Genomic DNA, 17,762 nt, shown 5'->3' on the forward strand with positions numbered 1-17,762 from the left:
AATGTGAGAAATAACCAAGATTGACCTTACTTTTTTTGTAACTCTTTATTTATCTATGATGTAAATCCCTGTATGTTGATTTACCTAACAGTCAAGCTATGAATGACTGCTCGGGGGATTGTGGATAGGAGACATGGGTTCCCGGAGAAAATCAGGTCAGATAACGGAACACATTTCAAGAATCAGGATTTGCAGAAGGTTGAATCAATGTTGGGTTTGAAACACAAGTTTGGTACAGTTTACCATCCCCAGTCACAAGGGAAAGTAGAAAGAATGAATCAGACTATAAAAAACAAATTGGCCAAAATCTGTGCACAGATCAAAATGAATTGGGTTCACGCCCTACCATTAGCTTTGATGTCTGTTAGGAGCTCTGTGAATCAGAGCACAGGTTTCACGCCTTTTGAGTTGCAAACGGGAAGGGCTCTGCCAGGGCCACAGTCTAGGCTGCCTGGTATGAAAAATGATGACCAATCACTAACCAACAGAGAGTATTTCCGTGAATTGCAAAGTCTCGTTTCAGCATTCGCCAAACAGGTGACCGATCGACTCGGCAATGCGGAGGCCCAGCCAACGCCGGAGACAGACTGGGTGGTGCTGAAGGTCATCGAGCGGAAGTGGTCCGAACCTCGCTGGACAGGTCCATACCAGGTGGTGGAGCGAACATCCCACGCCGTCAGACTGAAGGGGAAAGGCGACACTTGGTACCACTGGAGCCAGTGTGCGGCAGCAGCAGAACCACAACGCTCCTTGAGTGAGGTGCAACAGGACCTGAAAGCATTGTGCACTGTACCGGCTGGTACAGAAGAAAAGACCACCGACCAACAAGGGGCAGAATAATCCCCTGGTGGCACTGGAGGGAAGGTAGTATACCTGAGCTCGTTAAAACCAACACCTGAAGAAGACGACGTCGCCAGACCCACCATCTCCATGACAACGTGTCAACTGAACCTTTTCGTTTTTCTATCTGTAATATTTGCTATTTACTTTGCTTTAGGTTTGCTCAAACTAATACTCACAGGCACCACTAGGTTTTAGTGCTAAATCATGCTACTATTTGGTAATAGAGGAGTGTTATTATCGTGTGGTGCTCTAACATGTATAATAGTTCCCCTGATTTTTTGGGTATGCGAGGGTCAGCATGAACAGAGTCAGGCAATGACACCCCTTAGCCCGTTCTCTCGTGAGAAACGAGGAATGCAAAAAAAGGATAAGTGTATACAGAAATATGGGGGAATTGAGTTAGATTACACCCTAAATTCAACCTCGGCATTCCAATTTGACCTATGTAGCGTAATTCCTTGTGGAGGCAAGCCAACTTCGTATAGAGGGTATGACGTATATCTCTGCCAGCTGGGGTGGCCAGGGAGCCAGGTTTGGTGTCCTAGCTGGAACCATGTCTGGCAGGCCACCAATCGAGACTTTAACCCGCAAACGACGACCTCGGAAGGAAAGATAAAAACGGCGGGGTACTTTCGTATACAGAGGGATTTTAGTGCACAAACAAACCCATTAACAATGAGTGTCCTACAATTAACAGCCAATCCGTATCCTAACCGCCCAAGTGGACATTGTTGGAACTATACCGAAAACTCCTTCTATTTCTTATTAGGGTTAGATATCACAGGAAAGGACCCTATGGGCCTAATAAAACTAAACTTACACCCGGCTCGTCCTCAAAACCTCACCGCATTAGCCACTGTGTCCACTCCAGCCCCGGCGACTAAACCGGATCTGGGATCTACCTTTAAGGTCATAGACTACTCTCTATTGGAACCGGCAGATGTAGTACGGATGGCTACCGGGTACTCTGAAGAAAACTTGTGGGTATCCTGGGTAGCTCAGGTAGCGCGAGAACAGAGTGAAGGGGACTGTGTAGCATGTGCATCTGCTCGCCCCAGTTTAGTAACAGTCCCAGCGCCACTCTTTCCAAACGACACAGTAGGCTATAATTGCATGATGAGCTTGACTAACGGCATTGATACCAGCTGTTCCACTCTGGGACATCTGTTTCCCCCGATATCTAACAAAACCACAGTAGGTCCATTTACGCCCAATAAGAATAATGGTACGTACATAAGTTATAAATGGTCTGACTATAGCCCAAGATGTAATCTAACTCACAGCAAAATGCCTGATAAACGCGACTATGGGTCCATAGACTCCTCCTGGTGCAAAGAAATCAGAAACGGAAGTGAAATTGGCACGTGGGCTCGGGCAGGATTGTATTACTATTGCGGCACTAACCGACTCTATGTCCGTCTTCTCCCACATAGCATTGGGAAATGCGCGATGGTAAGACTGAGAACACCTCTCCTTTTGATAGGCGACCATTTGAGACATCTGTCTGCCACCGAAACCGCTAGACAGGCACTCACACAACGTCGACGACGTCATGTGCTCGAGAAACGACACACCGGTTCATTTGATACGTCATTAAACAATCCTACGTATATTGATGCAGTTGGAGTACCACGCGGGGTCCCCAACCGATACAAATTAGTGGATCAAGTAGCAGCAGGTTTCGAAAACATCCCCTTATCAGTGCTGTGTTCCCGATCACGCCTAACAAAAATGTCGATCGCATCAAGTATGTGCATTACAATGTCCTGCGACTAACCAATTTAACCAGGGACGCAGTCGAAGGTCTTTCGGCTCAATTAGCCCCGACTTCACTTATGGCAGTACAAAATAGGATGGCCTTGGACATGGTTTTAGCCGAAAAAGGGGGTGTGTGTGCAATGTTTGGGAACATGTGTTGCACGTTCATTCCCAACAATACAGCGCCGGACGGTTCAGTGACCAAGGCCTTAGAAGGATTGCGAACCCTCTCTAAAACTATGCACGAACATTCTGGATTGGATAACCCCTTGGATGAATGGTTCACCAGAGTATTTGGAAAATGGAAGACATTGATTCTGTCATTGTTTCTGTCTATCGCTGTTTTCCTGGCTATACTAGTAACTTGTGGATGCTGTTGTGTACCATGTATCAGATCTTTGATGGTTAGGCTAATCACCACCACCATTGAAGGTAAAGCTCCTGTCATGATGACCATGCCTCTACTGTTAGCTGAAGAACAGGAAAACCAGGAGAATGAAGATGGTGACTATGTACGGGATATTAGACTGGTCGATGTCTAGACCCACTACAGATGTGATTCCAACGCTTTTTCTTAAAACCCATGTACGGCCGAACTATAGCATACGGCCAAGCTATATTCATGTTTACTATCAATGATTGTCTGCAATTGCGAACGCTTGATGTTGAGCTCTTTTGAGAGCTCAAAAGGGGAATTGTGGAAGTAAGAGAAATGAGCTGCTCTCTTCATGTGGCTTTTGAAATGGCTAAACTGAAGTTGGTACACAGTACCCCTGGAATGAGACTATTCCTTGCTGATTGAGCAGATAATAAACTTGCAACACAGAGCCTAGAATGTGCAAGGTAAGAGATCTCGTGCCCATTCACCAATCACCTCGTAAAGATTCTAACAAACAGAGGAAATGCTCATTTCCTCATTTAGGCACACACACACATATTCCTTAACTAACAAGTTTGTGTGTTGCAAACACAGACACATCTGTCTCTCTAGATAGCCATATAGGGACATGCACTAAATTCTTCTCTCAGCATTTAGTGTTATAAGATGTTTCTAGGCAGATTAACGTCTGTTGCCACCTTTTTTACCTTGGGGGCATTACCATCAGCCCACCAGTGTATTTAAAGCCGCTACTCTTAGACCACAACAGACTCGTCTGATGTATGACCTGGTTTGTGTTGTATCAGAACTTGTCTCCGCTTTGCAAAGTGCTCCAATAAAGATATTGGTGTGATCTCAAGCCATCGTCTCTAGATCTCTTCTTCCATCCTCCGATCAACGGACCCGGGGAGGCAACTGCAGGTTGATCTCAACACTATCCATTAAGCCTGTTTCCCTCAAGTATTTACACACATACCTCCTAATGCTTTCTGATCTTTGCAACATGTTATCTACCATAAAGCTCACTTTTTCCCTTTGCAGTGCTGATTTTAGATCTCTCCTCTCTCTCTCATATCCCTTGCATTCCATAAGAACATGCTGCACAGTTTCAGGATGATCACACAGTCTACATTTACCAGTAGGATGTTTAGCAATTCTGTGTAGTGTGCTGTTAAGCCCTGTGTGTCCTAATCTGAGGCGGGTAATGACCGCCTCCTCTTCCTGCTCCGGCCCACCACTCCTCCTTTTCCCACCATTTTTTTTATACCGTAAAAGTGACTTCCTGTCTCATTTATGTCCCAATATTCCTCAAACCCTTTGCATTTGTGTTTTAATGACTGTCTTTCCTTCTGCTTTCCCTAGTGGGATATTGTTTACTGTTTGTAATCTGAGTGCTTGTTTTGCCAGTATATCTGCATCCTCATTGCCCTCAACCCCTGCATGAGCAGGAACCCACAGAAAACTGACAGTCCTCCCCCTGTTTTGAAGGTCATATAACATTTGATGGATCTACATGATTAGATCTTGCCTACATGACTTCATGGTCCTAATACTACTGAGGGCTGCCCAGCTATCTGATGCAATGAGTGCATTGGCCCTGTTGTCTCCTCTAACCATCTCAGTGCGAGTGTGATAGCCAGGAGTTCAACTGTGTATACTGATGCATGATCTGTTGCCCTCTGCTTAACTGCCACTTTAAACTCTGGAATGTACACCGCAGCCCCAGTGCGCCCATTTTCTGGCTCTTTTGATCCATCTGTAAATATTGACACTCTATTTGGATAATTCTGTTCAATGTATTTTTGCACTATTACTCCAATATCTCCCTGCCTTGTCTTCTTGTTGAGCTTCTGCTGAATATTAAAATCTACTGAAGGCATCTGGAACAACCAGGGCGAAATTTCTGGTAGAGGAACATTGGAGATATACTGCACGTCACATAAACCAATGCTTTCAGCTTTTGCAATTCCAACCCAGCCGAAGCTCCTGAAGTTTGATTTTGTCATGCTCTGAGCAGTCCTCTAGTATGGACTTTGCTGAATGATACATTTTATGACCCTGCAGATAGACCCAGTATGCCAGCATGAGCTTGGTTCTTCTTATTCTCAGAGGTTCTTCCCCCATTTCAACTTGCAGAGCTGCAACTGGAGAGGTCTTAAATGCCCCACTACATATCCTGAGACCTTTAGCCTGCTCCACATCCAGCTTCTTAAGGTGACTTTCTGCTGCTGACATATATGCAACACTCCCATAATCTATTCTGGCTCCCATCATGGTTTTATATATATTCAGTAGCGATTTCCTGGATGCACCCCAATCACGACCTGATAAGCATCTCAAGAGGTTATTAACACTTTTACACTTATCTTTTGTCTTCTCAATATGCTGCTCCCAGGTAAGCTTTTCATCAAACAGCACTCCCAGGAAACAAATGACTTTAACTTGCTCCAGTGTTTCACAATATAGCTTTATTGATATTTCATTGTGGCGCTTTGCAAAACATATCACTTGAGTTTTTGCAACCCCCACCTATTTGCCCACTGCTCCACTGTATCAACTGCTGCCTGCAGCTTCTTCTGCAGATACTTCTGATTTCTCCCCCTTACCCATAATGCCCCATCATCAGCAAATAATGATTTACTTATTCCTCCCCCCACCTCCTCAAAAATGTCATTAATCATACAGTTAAAGGGTATTGGACTGCATACGCTCCCCTGTGGCGTTCCATTTTCAACCATATATACTGGTGAGTACTCATTCCCTACTCTGACCTCTATTGTCCTCCCAAACAGGAAACCCAACACCCAATTATACATCTTCCCTCCCACTCCCAATTTATCCAGTTTGATTAGCAGGCCTTCTTTCCACAACATGTCATATGCTTTCTCTATGTCAAAAAACACAGCAACCACGATCTCTTTATTTGTCTGTGCTTTCCTGACTTCTGACTCTAAGCACAGTATTGAGTCCATTGTATTTCTCCCTTTACGAAACCCAATTTGGTATGAAGAAAATAGAATTCCATTTTCCATGAAATACATTAACCTCTCTGTTACCATCTTTTCCATAGTTTTCCCTAGTTGAGATGTAAGTGCTATTGGTCTGTAATTTGATGGGTCTGATGCATCTTTACCTGGTTTTAAAATTGCCACTATAACTGAGTGCTTCCATGCAGCTGGAATCTCCCCTAACTCCCACACTTTGTTGATTAGTTTCAGTATTAACTGTAGTGATCTGTTATCCATGTTATCCAACATACAGTAGCAGATGTCATCTTTCCCTGGCGCTGACTGCCGGGTGCTGGGGATGGCCCTCCTTAGCTCATACATACTGAATGGAAGATCCAGATTCTCTTCTGTTGTTATTTTTTTCTTGTTAACCCATGTATTATGTGCCAGAATAGCGCTCCTTTGCTGTTTAGCCTCTGCTGATAGATTCCCTGAACTTAGTGTTTCAGCCAATAGCCTTGCCTTTTCTAATCCACTAACAGCTGTTCTGCTGTTACTTGTCAGTATTGGTATTTTTGTATTCCTTCTTATTCCACTCATTTTCCAGATCATTCCCCAAACATCTGATAGCTGTACCTCCCGACCTATCTCACTACAATATTGCCTCCAGCAAGCATGCTTAGCTGTTCTGACCGTCCTTCTAGCCACTGCTTGTGACCTTTTATACTGAATTAGCGACTCCATAGAATGATGTTTCTTTAACAGCCTAAATGCCCTATTTCGTTCTTTAATTGCTTGTCTGCAGTTTTCATCCCACCACGGCACATTCTTTTTGTTTCTGTATCCCAATGCTTTTGGTATCGACTCATTTGCCGATTTTATTATAGCTGTGACTACTACCGTATTAAACTCATCCACCTCTGCCCATTCCTCTTTATATGCTTGTTCAAATCTTTTCCTACTCAGTTCTTGAAAGAGTTCCCAGTTAGCTTTATCAATGAACCTTATTCCATTTTTGACAAAGGTGGCCACCCCACCACCTTTCCCCACCTTCCTGTCATTCCTTATAGCAGTGTATCCTTGTATTATGAAATCCCATTGCACTCTCAGTAATGTTTCCTGCACACAAATTATACTGGGTTTGTCCTGCTGATCTGAGACAAACTTCTTAAGCTCTTGTCCATTGGCTACAAGACTTCTTGCATTCCACTGCAATATACTTATGACCATGATGATCCACCACCCCATAATGATGTCTGTGACGATGTCTGCGAACTGGGTGAGCCTCCTTCAACACTTCCTCCCAACCAATGGCCTCAACTCCCAGATATTTCTCTGCTGCTTTTACTATTATTTAGATTTTTTCTGTTTTCTTGTCTGTTTGCGCAGTACAGTTAATTACATCAACCATGAACAGTATAAACTGCCCTTTCTCCACAATCAGTGTGTCCTCTTTAACTCTGCTGCATCCCTCAAATGCTCTCACTTCATGCCTGTCTGCCATCTTAACACTACTGCTGTTTGGCTGCATCCCCACCTTTCTGACCGCTTCCGCATATGTGATCCCTTGGGATGTTTTCACTTGCTGCACCTCTTCTGCTCTCTTACTTACTTTACACCCAATATATGCAGAGGTATGCTCCCCTCCGCAGTTGCAGCACTTGAGTTTAGCTCCTCTTTCACATTTTCCATACTCATGCTCCCCTGCACACTTCCCACATCTTTGCTTTCCCTTGCATACTGCCGCTACATGCCCATATTTTTGACACTTGAAGCACCTAAGCGGCGGGGTAACATAGAGCCTCACATCATAACTCATATAACCGATCAGGGATTCAATCTTCATCAAATGTAAGCAGCACCGACAGACTGTCACATTTTTGGCCCTCTCGAGTAGTTTGCAGGCGTCTGACTTCCCTCTCACTCTTGCACCTTTCACGTTCTCTTTTATTTGTTCAGTGGACACTCTAAGGGGAATCCCAAAAATCACTCCTCGAGTGAGACCCCCACCAGTAGCTATCGTTGCTTTAACTCTCTTCCCCTCTATCTTATTCAGTCTAACTGCTTTCCCTAGTTGTGTGCTGTCCCTGCAAAAAATCAGTAGTGCTTCTCTGGGCAGAACTTTGGCACTCTTTATCTCTCCCACAAGACTGTTTATCCCCTTGGTAAGAAGAACCGGGTTCCACTCACCGAACGAAGCACCTTCTTGCTCCAGTCTGATGATTACCTTATGCTCTTCCTCATTCCCTCTCGCTTGCTCATTATCTGTTTCTTCTGACATTGAGCTCCTTCCTTTCTGCCCCAATTTCTTGCGTTTTCGCCTGGTTTTCCCCATTTTCACTTCACTCCAACTTTCACTTCTCCCGCCACCTTGCTCCATTCCTAACTCATTTCCTGATCCGTCACTTCCTTCTGCCATCTCCTGTCCATTCCAGTCCGGCGTCCACCAACGATCTCACGATCTTGTCAACATTACAACAAGAGCAGAAAGTTTAATCTTTAAAAACTCCAGGTCTTACCGAGATTTGAACTCAGACCGCTAGATTCAGTCCAGAGTGCTAACCATTTGGCCAAAGATAGGGCAAAAGGTACTATTTGGGGGGGGGAGAGAAATAGAAAAAAGGGGGGGAAGAGGGGGGAACAGAGAGAGAGAGAGAGAGAAGAGAGAGAGAGAGACTCGAATACATCTTTGTCCTATACCACACGTTTTTTTCATAGAAATAAATAATTGACAGGTATGTTTCTCAGTGGCATTTTATACACAATTAATGAAAGTACATATAGTTTCTCAGTGGCTTTTTATTGATGGAATAACAACAGTGATAATACACAAAATAATAAAAGAACATATGTTCCCCAGTGGCTTTTTATTGTTGAAATAACAACAGTGATAATACACAAAATAATAAAAGAACATATGTTCCTCAGTGGCTTTTTTTGTTGTTGAAATAACAACAGTGATAATACACAAAATAATAAAAGAACATATGTTTCTCAGTGGCTTTTTATTGTTGAAATAACAACAGTGATAATACACAAAATAATAAAAGAACATATGTTCCTCAGTGGCTTTTTATTGTTGAAATAACAACAGTGATAATACACAAAATAATAAAAGTACATATAGTTATACAGAATATGATAAAATACTTTTAACAGTCCTACTTTATTGTTGAAATAACAACAGTAATAATACACAAAATAATGAAAGCACATATAGTTATACAGAATATGATAAACTACTTTTAACAGTCCTACAATATAATAGTTATCAGATTGTACAATAGCTGTGCATTATAGATCAATAGCTGTATAATATAGTTTAATAATGTAGTATAGCAGTTTAATAAAATAGTTCAATAGTTGCATTAGTTAAACAGTTCAAACGTTGTATAATATAGTGCAATGGTGTGATTGTATAATAACTGTACAATATAGTTTAATAGTTGTATAATATAGTTCAATAGATTGACTGTATAATAACTGTACAATATAGTTTAACTAAAGAATAGTTTAAATGTTTAATATAAAAAATTGACAAAAAAGAAATCACAATATCACAGGCACACACCTCAAGCTAGGCATACACTAAATAACGTTAGCAGTTGCTATCTATGAGTAAGTTAGCCAGCCTACCTCCATGTAGCGTGTACCCCATGCAGTTTATTGATGAGAGAAGACACGGGCGCATTCACAGGCATCGAATGAGCACTCAATGGGAGGGAGCGGAGGAGCTCGTGGTAGAGGGGGAGGGGCATGAGAGTTGTAAACATTCGAAATTTGACAATCAGTCAACTCGATCTGCCAGACACGCAACTGCAGCTTTAATGTTAGGTTGTTAAGGGTCAAAAGTTTTGTTCAATCCAGGGTTATCATAGACACAACTAAAGTTGGGGTGGTGCTTGGTCAATTTTGAAGCAGGAAAACAATTATGGCCGGTTCACAAACTTTCTCAAGCTACAGCTAAACATTACACTAAAATGTGTTTCTGAGAACATTATAGGTGAGAAATAGACAATACAGTAACATAATCTTGATTAATTTTTTATCAGCGCTGCCTAGTTTGACAATTTGTTTTGAGTTTTGTGAGCCTGTTAAGATGCGTTTGACTGAGAATGTTAACAACCATGACGCTCCTTTGTCAGTCATCAGTGAGTGGTGGCCATTTTGGAACATGAAACATAAGCTTAGAAATTGGTCCGGTTCGCATGCTAGCAAAAAGCAGCTTAACATGGAGAAGGTTACAATCCCAAAATATGAAGGTTTAAATGTGACGTAGAACAGGTGAATTCCATTTCCCCTTGGTCATGTGGTGGGGATGGGGGCAGTAGGGGGCTTCATAGTCACGTGACTTCTGTGATGGATCCTGGGCTCTATAGGAGCAGAAAAGAAAAACATTTAAATCAAAAAAGCCTTTATGTAAGGATCCCAGTTCTGGAAGCCCTCTCTTTTCCTTTGGTGCTTGTGTTTGTCACCCTCTGTCTGTGCTTCCCTGTATGTGTCTCCCGTCTCTGTGTTCTCTGTTTGGAAACGGGAGGCATTGTTCTGGACCAGCTGTTCTCAATTCCACTAATCACCCTATGTCTCATCATCTATGTGGTAACGTGTTTTGTTTGTTGGCTCCATTTTGTGCGTTTAGAAAGATATTCTGTTCCATTTTTTTGGGTTTCATTGTTTCTTTTTGTTTTAACTACCCGTGATCCTGCTTCCGTGTCTGCACCCCCGTCTGCTTGCCTATAACCTGTTCGCGTTTTTCCCGTGATCTTGTGTTCGTTTGTGTCTTCCCCGTCACTGGACTCGCTCTGGAGCTGCGCCTTTACCTGGACCTCAGCCCCCCCCCCCCCCCCCCCCCGCTAACTGGACACTTTTGTACTTCGCTATTTATTTAAATACTCATTTAAACTTGACTCTGTTTACGTGTCTGCATTTGGGTCCCAGTTCTCTGTGTTGTTCTCAGAACCGTTCATGACACTTTAAATATCATTTGTATATGGCTTCAGAATATTGAGATTAATATTTAAGTTGTCCGGAAACGGTTGAAAGTTTCTAGTTATCAAGACAGTGTGACAGCTAACGCTCCCTTTACTAAAGTGTTTTTGCCTTTGGTATGTACGCATTCAGTTGAGGACATTTCAGAATAACAGCAAACACAGACATATTGTTTTTCATTTGCAGAATGGTCAAAGTACCTGTGTAACATCTTCTCTGGTTTCCATGGGGTGATTTCTTTGGGGTGAAGCCTCATCAGTGTCAGATGTGCCTGCATCTGACGGACTCAGAGAGATTCCAGGTCTCTTTCTAAAATACTGAACGACAAACACCACCTACGAAGAGATACAGAAGAAGACACATTTATTTGAACCATTTGATTTGATTCACAAAGAACTGTATTAGGTGACTTATATAGACTATAGAGGTACTGAGGCAGAGCTTTGTTTACATTGTTTCCATGACCCAGCTGTCCTGCATGACAAAGGAGGAATTCAAGTTCTTTCAAGCAGCAATACCGTGTGTGTGTGTGTGTGTGTGTGTGTGGTGTGTGTGTGTGTGTGTGTGTGTGTGTGTGTGTGTGCCCTGCAGACATTTAGTCCATTAGAGCAGTTTCCTATAAAGGAAAGGACCTAAATGTATTTGGCTAAGTCCCATAATGGTGTGCAGTGGCAGAGTGGGGGTCTGATTTGAAAAACAATTCTCTGCTTAGTTGGAAAAACTACCTTCAAATGTGAAACGTGAGGGAAATCATTTTTTAAAAATAAATACTGTAATCAGAGTTGGCAGTAATCAACAGGCCATCTGCGTTTGTTTACTGTATTCCTCTTCGGAAATACAGGGTTTACAGGAAGATTACTTCTGATATTATTGATGGATGTATGGATTTCTAAAATGGTGACTTTCCCTTTTGTAAATTGAAACTGGAAGCTGTGATTTTGACTTGTTCAGACTCCTGCCTTTTCACTGCATGTAAAGTGTGACCTGGTGAATGCAAACAAGTAATAGAGATGCACCGATCCAGTTTTTTCAGATCCAATCCGATACCGATACCTGGGCTGAGCGTATTGGCCAATACCTCTCGGAGATATGGACTAAACAGGAAGTCCGCCATTTTGATTTGAACATGTAAATTTCATGTCAATTGCAACGGAATGACTTCAAAGTTGGTCTCTACACCTTCAAGACATGGCAGACGCTAAATTGCGGAGCAAACCCCTCACTTTCATCAGTCAGCCTGGCCGTGGCGGGGCCTCAAATTGGCCTTTGGATCTGATCCTACTGTTGAAGGAATGAAGCGTATACCTTGCCTAACATTTAGCCTTGTTAAACAAAGGTAACAAATTAACACTGATATAAATGTACTCAATATTATTAACAAATAACAAAGTGTCCATTAGCAGCAAAGAGAAATAAATAACACTTCCATGTAAAGTGCACTGCAAACAGATATTATAAAATGTAATGTAAAAATATAGCAGCTGCCTGAAACCCAACGAACAATGGCTTCATTTACTTGCTGTGTATGATATTAATAAAACAGAAATGACTGGATCAGAATGCTGGATCAGCCTCATTCATCCGATATCCCAGCCAGCTAATTAGTCAATACCGGAGCTGATATCCCATCTGGGTATGGGATCGGTGCATCTCTAACAAATAAACTGTAAGATTGATCATAAAGGTACATATGAATTGCTCATTAATAATAATACATAATGAACCACTGGAGAGGCTCAGTGTCATTAGATTTATGCACATGTGGTACAGCTCATAAGATAAAAAATAACTGACCAGAAAGACAGCAATAGCTCCCCCAATGACTTGTCCTGCGATCACGTCACTCCAGTGGTTTCGGTACTCGGCCACTCTGTTGATGCCCGTCAGCACTGCCAGACTGATCAATGAGAGGCTGATCAGGGGGCCGGTCAGACGACCTCCTCTAGAGCCGACACAGGACATGACGTACATCTGCAAAGGACATTTTTTTTTATTTCTGTGTAACTTTTCAGACCCGGTGTTATATATGGTGATAAAGAGGAACTGCTGATTGATCTTTAAAGTGAAATTCCGGTGTAAAATCATCCCAGGGTCTTTTGTGGCAAATACACTCAACAAAGAAGCTGTGTAACAACTTTTTTCCGTTAACTATTAACGGAGAAATCCTGGAAAGTAGCTAACAGTTGCTAACAGCCGGAAGTGGCTAACACTGATTAGCTCGGGGCAGTACGGTGAAGGCATTAAAACGTCTTTTTTAACCACTAACACTAATCAAAATAACAGCAAACCTCTGCAGCAGCATGAGAAGAGTCCCTACACAGAAAACAAAGCACCAAATGGGCTCCTTCCTTTGAGATTGACTTTGGTAATCCACTTGAATGGACTTTACTATGAGAGGAGCTGGTACAGGGGCCAGTAGGTAAGTCTTTAAAAAACTCTTTTCTCATGCTGCTGCAGAGGTTTGGTGTTATTTTGAGCAGTATTAGTGGTTAAAAAAGACGTTTTAATGCCTTCACCGTACTGCCCCGAGCTAATCTGTGTTTTAGCCACATTCAGCTGTTAGCGACTGTTAGTTATTGTCCGGAATTTCTCTGTTAAAAGTTATTACACAAAAAATTTTCTCTGTGGCTTGTTTGATGAGTTTATTTATCAAAAAACAACCCTGAGAGGATTTTATGCCAGAATCTTACTTGAATGCCAGTTTAGGTCCCCCAACCATTCCAATGGTCATAACTCTTCTAGGAAGTCTACTGTCATCTGACTCCACCCAAATGGACAGACTTATTTGATTGGATTGGTATAAGCCAATCAAAGTGTTCCAGTTCATCTAAAGTGGACTGCAGTGAGGCAAATAGGAAATGTTTAATCTAATTATCATATTTTTAAAGTGCATAATAGTAGTAGCTAAAGCTGCTGCCCCCGCGACCCCAACCCGGATAAGCGGATGAAGATGAGATGAGATGAGATAATTTATGTTTATACTGTGTTTAAAGTAAACATGATTTGTTGTATTACTTCAACATGTAAAATATTATATGAAAGATTTAACACTGCAGGATATATTTATATTTATTTATTTATGAGTTCATGTAGAGTAAAAATCCCCCATTATAATATTTCTGTGTGTTTGGAACATAATTGGACTCAGACATGTTGCGACTCACTGCCAGGTAAACAGCTGTGTACAGACTCAGTGCAGCCTCTTTGGAGGGGAACGTCTTTCTGGCTCTCATGATGTCATCAGGGTCACCAGTACAGGCATCTGATTGGCTGACAAAGTACGCAGTGTCCAGGCAGCTGAGGGCAGTATAATTGGGCTGGCAAACAGACAGGAAGTGAGGAGCCAGACATCCTGTGACCAGCTGACCTGCGCTGACAAAGATGTCTGTTGTAAGCAGTCCAAAGGCATAGACACCTGCAGAGAAACACACACAGACCAGATTAGATGAATATTGACAAAATATATACATGTATTAAAAATAAAAGTATCCAGAGCAGAAAGGTTAGACTGAGCTAATTTGAACTTCCTTTACCTTTTAAAAGTAAAATCCTAATTTCTAAGTAAAATGTGCAATAATTCCCTCCTATTTGTAGTAAAGTATAAAGTTCCAACAATGAAAGATAGATCCATGAAACGTTGATCCTTCTCTCTGCTAACAATCCCACACTGCAAGTACAAAAATTATGATGATGACACAAAAGTGTCTGAAATCTCTATTGCCTCTTCATTCTTGAGTTCATTACTGAAAGTTTATTAGGTAGGAAATAGGCCTTTTTTTAGAATGAGAAATTGTGAGTAAAAAATAAAATTTAAATGAAGGTATAGGCTTTAGTTAAAGGTTGAATATGTAGAATCTTTTTTAAAAGCTATATTTTAAAATAATAATAATAATAATAATAATACGGGGTGTTTTGAGGGGTACAGGATGAAAGTATTCCTTTTCCATAAAAAAATTAATTTCGTCTGAATTAATATTTAGATTTTTTTTTTTATGGGTTTGACGATGACTTTCTGTCCTGTTTGTTTCCATGATAGCAGCCAATAGCGTTGGGCGTTGCTGGTTGTTGTTGGTTGTTGGGTGCAGCTACTGTAGGCTGCCACTGGGTGAAATTGAGTTTGCCAATCCTGCAGCTGCTTCGGAGCCTCAGTGAAGGGGGTGTTATTGGTCCCAGCAGCTGAGTGAGCGGAGACAGGCAAAAACCAGAGTCAATATAGGCCGAGCATTCACTCCATGGACTCAGAGAAAGGAGAGGAACGCCATTCAAACGCACGCCCACATGGCTACGGTTCTCCTTGATCGCTAAGATCACTTTCATCTTTACTTAGCTGGAACGGCTAACGGCTTATGGCTAACGGCAACTGTCAGTCAGATTTCAGTCTCCTGTAACCTACTGGGCCGGGTCCGACCAACCTGGCAACCCGACTGCTGGAATTATTTTTTGTTGTTGCGACTACGATCTTGAGACACAAGATGGTGGTGTTCTGCTTATTCTCCATATTCAACCTTAAACTAAGCGCAATATTTTTAATTAAATTACCAAGAAAACGGAAGGTCCTGCGCACCATAGGGTTCACGTAGCAACAGTCACCCATGACAACAACCTTCTCTTGGTCATATAGGTTGTTTGAGTTGTAGTGAAGGAGGAAGATAAGAACCTCAACACCTGAAATCTGCAAAACAGAATGAAAAAAGGAAATTACTTTGGATCAATATACAGAGATTTTATGAATAAAGTTACGGTTTGATGTCAGTAATGATGAATCCTCTGAAACACCATGCATACGATAATGGGAAATCCTCCCCCTGAAACCATAGTGATGTATGAGGCCATTACAGTTACTTTAATATTTCCTTGACTAATTTCCAGTGGAATGAATTTGGAGTTCAGCTCAGAGCTCTTCTAAATGTGTGATTCTGAATAGATGTTACATTATCCCTGATAGATTTTTCAACATGGATAACAAACACCAAGATGTTAAAACACTTTGATCAGAAGGAATATCTATAACATTTTTATTATTAATTTCCCAGTTTGTCCCATAGCATGCATGCTGGGCCATCTATCTTTTATTTATCTATTTATCTGCTAAAAGATGAATTATTTTAAAGTGGAAGGAGCCTTAACCAACCCTCTTCTCTAGGGATTCATCTGGGCGAATACATGGACCTGCTGAAGATGGAACAGGCCTGGCTGTCCTCATTCTCCGTCCGTACACATACCTATGAGAAGTCATGCACTGTCTGTAAAAACCTAAAGCATCTGGGCTTCTGAGAGAACTTTTGGGTGGAACCCCAGAATCCACTCAGGAATGTGACTGAGTGAGTGTAAAACCAGTTAAAGGCTCAGTAGGCAGGGAACCTAGAAAAAGGTGATTGTTGAGTCCACACGGGTCTCATCCCTTCAGCTCTGACCTAACACTAACAATAGTCAATAGTATTTATATTTAGGCCATATTGAACAGTGCTGAATGAGTTAATTAGACGGCCGGGGCGACTGAAACGGATAACTATTTTTACTCATATGTTCACCTGTATCAGTATGATGAGCCTCACTCATTTACATCGTCCTGATCATGATTGCTATTGTTAAAATTATAGAAGGAAATTTCTGTCTTGTAGGTATTTGAAGACTTTTGAGGTGGAATATGATTCCTTACATAGGACTAACATAGCAACATAAACCTGAGCTTGTGTTAGCAGCAGTCGTATGCCTTTGACTACAATTAGGAGGCTAACTTATTAGCAACTTCTAACAATGGGTTATGGGTAGCCATAAGTAGCCTGTTTTCATAGTAAATCAGCCCGTCACAGGGTAGATTCTTTGCAGGCTGAAAAATCACCCAGAGGAGGAAAAACAAAGGCAATTAAACGTGTCTTGCTACACAAGCTTGACTAAAAACTTAAGAAACAAAAAAATATCACTCTTCTTCAGAGGTGCTCAAGGGAACAGAAATATAAACGAGGCAATATTTGGTGACAAGTCAGGGCTGTGGAACTGGCTGGATGTTCACGATGAGATGATATACTCTGGCAACAAGACAGGGCAAGACGAGGACCACACACACACACATGAGGGAGGATGACACAAGCAGGTAATCAGGGAACACAGCAGACCGATGACAGGAGGAAGGGCAAGTGACCTGAAACCAGAGGAGGATTACTTTTCAAAATAAATCATGAATCTCACAAGACAAAAAAACCCAAGACAGGACACCAAGACACAAGAATAGCACCATTACAACAGAGAAAAACCTTGTGTTTAAATAGACTTACCAGTACAACAGGCAGTCCACTCACCACAGAGTACAGTATAACTGGCTGTACGCGGCTGTCCTGTTCAGGTCCAGGATCTGGTTTGGTTAAAGAGGGGTCTCTGCAGATGAAGCCCTGCTGCGCTGGACTGAAAGTGTCAGTGAACTCACAGTAGTAAACAAGCATCACTGTAGCTGCCAAAATCACCACCTGGAAGTACAGCATGGTGAACTCAGGCTCCGACACTTGGATTTTACAAGGTCCTGGGTACTGTTACCACGGCAATTAGGAATTAAGTCCTACAAGGTCCTGGGTTCTGTTACCACGGCAATTAGGAATGAAGTCGTACAAGGTCCTGGGTACTGTTACCACGGCAATTAGGAATGAAGTCGTACAAGGTCCTGGGTACTGTTACCTAGGCAATTAGGAATGAAGTTGTACAAGGTCCTGGGTACTGTTACCACGGCAATTAGGAAGGAAGTCGTACAAGGTCCTGGGTACTGTTACCACGGCAATTAGGAATTAAGTCGTACAAGGTCCAGGGTACTGTTACCACGGCAATTAGGAATAAAGTCGTACAAGGTCCTGGGT

At 42.0% G+C, this 17,762-nt stretch overlaps 1 protein-coding gene across 1 annotated transcript; it reads right to left on the reverse strand.

The window, feature by feature from the left end:
* Window positions 1–10,271: 10,271 nt before the first annotated feature.
* On the reverse strand, window positions 10,272–17,396 carry LOC310958305 (phospholipid phosphatase-related protein type 5-like; the record flags this gene model as incomplete). The annotated part of the gene is made up of 6 exons (XM_083929200.1): window positions 10,272–10,301; window positions 11,127–11,252; window positions 12,712–12,888; window positions 14,082–14,332; window positions 15,457–15,589; window positions 17,193–17,396. 6 exons carry the CDS (start codon window positions 17,394–17,396, stop codon window positions 10,272–10,274), a joined length of 921 nt encoding a protein of 306 aa, XP_083785326.1.
* Between the last annotated feature and the right edge of the window lie 366 nt (window positions 17,397–17,762).

The sequence above is a fragment of the Echiichthys vipera genome (assembly GCF_963691815.1).
Source record: "Echiichthys vipera genome assembly, chromosome: 15".
NCBI lineage: Eukaryota > Metazoa > Chordata > Actinopteri > Perciformes > Trachinidae > Echiichthys > Echiichthys vipera.